The sequence below is a fragment of the Eleutherodactylus coqui genome, chromosome 6 (genome assembly GCF_035609145.1).
Source record: "Eleutherodactylus coqui strain aEleCoq1 chromosome 6, aEleCoq1.hap1, whole genome shotgun sequence".
In the NCBI taxonomy this organism is placed as follows: Eukaryota; Metazoa; Chordata; class Amphibia; order Anura; family Eleutherodactylidae; genus Eleutherodactylus; species Eleutherodactylus coqui.
This window is the reverse complement of record NC_089842.1, coordinates 186,567,662-186,571,733: the sequence shown is the minus strand read 5'-3', so window position 1 is coordinate 186,571,733 and position 4,072 is coordinate 186,567,662. Positions and strand designations below refer to the sequence as shown.

Here is a 4,072-nt window from a genome sequence, read left to right as displayed (position 1 = left end):
GTTTAGACAAAAACACTTGTGGAACAGTTGGTACAGACAGAGGTCAAAACAACCACTGGAGAGAGGGAAACATTGTTTGGCACATTGTAAGAGGCACAATAAAGCACCTACAGTAACTTTACAGACAGAAATACATATTCTCCACGGTCTATAACTAAAGCACCAAAATTAAGCAAATTGCAAAAATTTGCTAAAATAGCAGCAGATTTCAAAGATTGCAGAAGTGTGCGTTTCTAGGTCCCAGTTTTATAAAACAAGCTCATATTATCTTGATAAATAAGGCAAAAACAAGAAACTAAGAACAAAGGACATCCATTGTAGGCTCCAATGAAAATTGTTTAAATTGCAGAAATGTTCAGTATCTGCTCTGACACATAAACAATAGCAATACTGAGGTGCTAAAAATACACAGCAGATGTAACCACGGAGAAAACAAAAGTGGAGAAAAAAGTAACAATGTACTGTAAGTACTACTATGGATGAGGATTTCATTATCTAGATATAATGCAATATAATAGAAACATATGGCTGACCAATGATAAGGCAATACATTCGGTTGAAGTCAATTGGATACTGTCCGTATACAGTGTAACTAAAGGTACAATCAAGCTGAATCTTGCAGGTCAAAGGAACGGGGCTTAGGATAAATGTGTTGACAGAATCGGTCATTATTATCATATCAGACTAGGATACCATACATATAAAAGCTACAGTTATGGGATTTTTCATCCTTTTCAATATCAGTGCATTGTATTAACCACTTTGTAAAATATTTGCATTTTCCCCTCCTTAACCAACGTATACAATTGTCAGTTTCCCACCTGTGTCCATTGTAGGAATCCTGGAAATGCAGTTATTTAGTAGTGAGATGTTTTACTGATAACAGTTTTAGATTTGTCACCGTATAATGTGATTCTAGAGCTGCAGGTTCCATTGAGATAGGTGCTGCCTGCGGTCAATATGCCATTCTGTAGATCTTCAGCACTGTATGCCCTACTTTTTAATGCAGTGGCATAATAGTCCACTGGTTCTTCTGTGGCATTTTCCATCCAGCTGAGACATAAAACTTTCTGGAAAGACCGTCTAAAATTGTCTGAAAGAACACCATACAAGAAGGGGTTGGCACAACTATTGGCATAGCCAAGGGCAACAGAAAGTTGGCTGACTGTCGTGTCCCCCTTTCTGGCAAAGACTCCCACTAGCTGTACAACATAGAATGGCATCCAACAGACCACAAAAACTGTTACCACAACAGTCACCATAAGTGTGAGTTTACGCTCAGACCGGCGGCGTTGCTGCCAGCCAGCTTTGAGTGCTACAACTCTCATTTTTGTGATGATGAGAATATAGCATAAGCAGATGGCAGCCATTGGTAGGAGAAAGCCCATCAGAAAGGTGTAGAGGACAAAGACCACAACCCACCGCTGTGACGGCTCTGGCATATGTACATTGCAAGCCACTGTGCCATCGCTATTCGGTGCAGTGCTGGAGAAAATTACAATAGGTAGGATGATAAGTATGGAGAAGAGCCAGACACCAAGATTCACCATTTTTGCCACACTTGGTCGTCGGTAGCGGGCAGCGCTGATGGGATGTACCACTGCCACATAGCGATCCAGACTGAGAACAGCCAAGCAATAGACACTGGTAAACATGTTCATGGCATCTAAGCTAAGAACCAGCCTACAAAGAAGTGAGCCAAATGGCCAGTGACGAAGAAGAGTAGATGTCACCAGAAAAGGCACACTCAGCATAAGAAGTTCATCAGCAATGGCGAGGTTCAAAATGTAAATATTAGTGGCGGTCTTCATCTTGGCATAACGCAAAATAACATAGATGACCATAGAGTTACCGCACAATCCTACAATGCAAACTAAAGAGTACACAAAGGAAATGAAGATGGCAATGCCAGGGGAGTCAGTAGAAGTGTTATTCCTCGAGTTGTTCACCCAGGTTGGCTCTGCTGTACTCTCAAGGAAGCCCATCTCAGATGTGTCATTTTGCCACATTTTGGCAATTAGCTTGAAGACTTTGGCTCGTCCCAAAAATCCTAGTTTTGTTTCAAAGCCGTAATAAAGTTGCAGATCAACATATTCTGTGCGACCATAAAAGCTGGCATTGCTCCAGATCAGTCACTTACAGCAGAGGAGGGTTAAATCCTGTGAGCAGAGATGTTTAGCTTGGCATCCTGTCATCTCCTTAGACTTTGGTCACCAAGGTGGAAGTGGCCTCAGAGGTTGACACTTGTGTTCCAGCAGGTTCCCTCAGGAATGCATAAGAATGAAGGAGGTCTGCTGCCAGATGCTCACAATCTATTCTCCATCCAGCAGGAAATGTGTGGAGCTGCAATATTTGTTCCAGTCAGTAGCTAGGAAGCAAGTGCTGAAGGAGGAGCGCTGTCTGAGTAATTCACTCATCTAAAAGCAGCTATTACACAGTAGCAAAAACTGAAGGGACAGCATTCAGGACTCCAGCACTGCAGACTGGGAGGATGCAGGGGTGCAACATGCTGGAGGACAAAACAGGGAGGTTCTAGTCCTGTGGAGTTGAGGGGAGAGGGATGAATAGGTTGACATGTTCACTTGGGACTGCCGTCTGCCCTCTCTATCTTTATAGAACCCTTGTCTTGCCTGACATCGACCCAGAGCAATCTGTCACCCAGAAGTTCAGTGACCTGTCCTGCTTGCCTGGTGCTCACTCTTCCTCTGCGTGACTTACAAAATCTTTTCCTCATTAACATTTTCATCTGTGGTCCAGATACCAAGAGGTGCAGATGCCACACAGGCTATCGGTGGATGTCAGAGCATGAACTGCTGGCTCCATTCATAATCAGAGCTGTTTTATATGGAAAATTGGCACACAGCTCAATCTTATTTGTATCGGTTCATGATACAGTGTTTCCTTAGAAATTAGGTTAACCCTTTCTTGTTATCTTTGGATGTGCACAGAGAATAATTGTCTCTTTTTTCAGAAAACCAAAAGTAGTTCTATAAAACTCTAGGATTTGATCAGTGATATTTCTGCATATGCACTGTATAAATGGTGGTTTGCATTGTTTTTCAGCACATTTTTTAATGCTGAAAAAGCCCCACTCGGCTTATACTCGAGTGAGGTAAAAAAAAAAAAAAAAAGCAACAAAAAAAACCTCGCAATACTCACCTCCCAACCGGCATCTTTGTCCTCGGTGCGATGGTCTCCCCGGCGGTGCGGCAAACTGTTTGAGAATTCTCCCCACTGCACTGTGGGCCAGAATTCCTATAACAGTGGTCAAAAGTCCAAAAAATCAAGTTTCATAAATGGCGCTCCTAACTGTGTGTTAATAAAGATGAGGGAACAGTCTGTTACGATGGGTAGAGTCAGGTTTTTTCCGATCACCACTCGTCTGATGCAATCGTTTCAAGTCGCATCTTGTTCTTATATTTCGGATTGTGAATTTGCTGTTTTTATTCTTCGTTTTGCACGATCTCTGTGTAATATGGTTATTTATGTTTTATATAAGAAGTGATTACTGAAAATAGTTAATTAAGGTTTGTATTTCAGAATTCTATTAGTTTGCTATAAAAATTATCCGTTTTTAAAAAATAGGGGTTAAGTGGACCTAAAAATAAAAGCTCTTTTAATATGGATACTTGTTTTTCCACTAGACCTACAAAATTAGTCTGGACCGATCCGGCGTTATATTTTTTATTAAATAACCATTCATATGTATAGAAAAAAATACTGTAATTTATTTTTGCTGATGCTTGCATAATACCGAGTTATAATATACTTTCTCCGATAATGACGAGTGCTCAAATGTACCAAATAATGTACCAAACGCGTATTTGTCTATGCCGGGCAGTACTGAACATTAACATTGTATAATTTTCGTAATATATTTCCATAAGATTATAACATAACTAGATCTGTAAGATTATTTAGTTAATAAGGCATTAACGCTCCAAATCAATTAAAATCCATAAAAAGTTTTAAATACCGTATACACTTGAGTATAAGTCAAGATTTTCAGCCCCAAAAAATGGGCTAAAAATCTCCCCTCGACTTATACTCAAGTCAGTCAGATCTGCCATTG

The 4,072-nt window shown here is 40.4% G+C and overlaps 1 protein-coding gene across 1 annotated transcript; it reads right to left on the bottom strand.

The window, feature by feature from the left end:
* Positions 1 to 425: 425 nt before the first annotated feature.
* SSTR1 (somatostatin receptor 1) lies at positions 426 to 2,240 on the bottom strand. The gene has a single exon (XM_066605841.1). The coding sequence runs from the start codon at positions 2,007 to 2,009 to the stop codon at positions 858 to 860; it is 1,152 nt and encodes a 383-aa protein (XP_066461938.1). The 5' UTR covers positions 2,010 to 2,240; the 3' UTR covers positions 426 to 857.
* Positions 2,241 to 4,072: the final 1,832 nt, after the last annotated feature.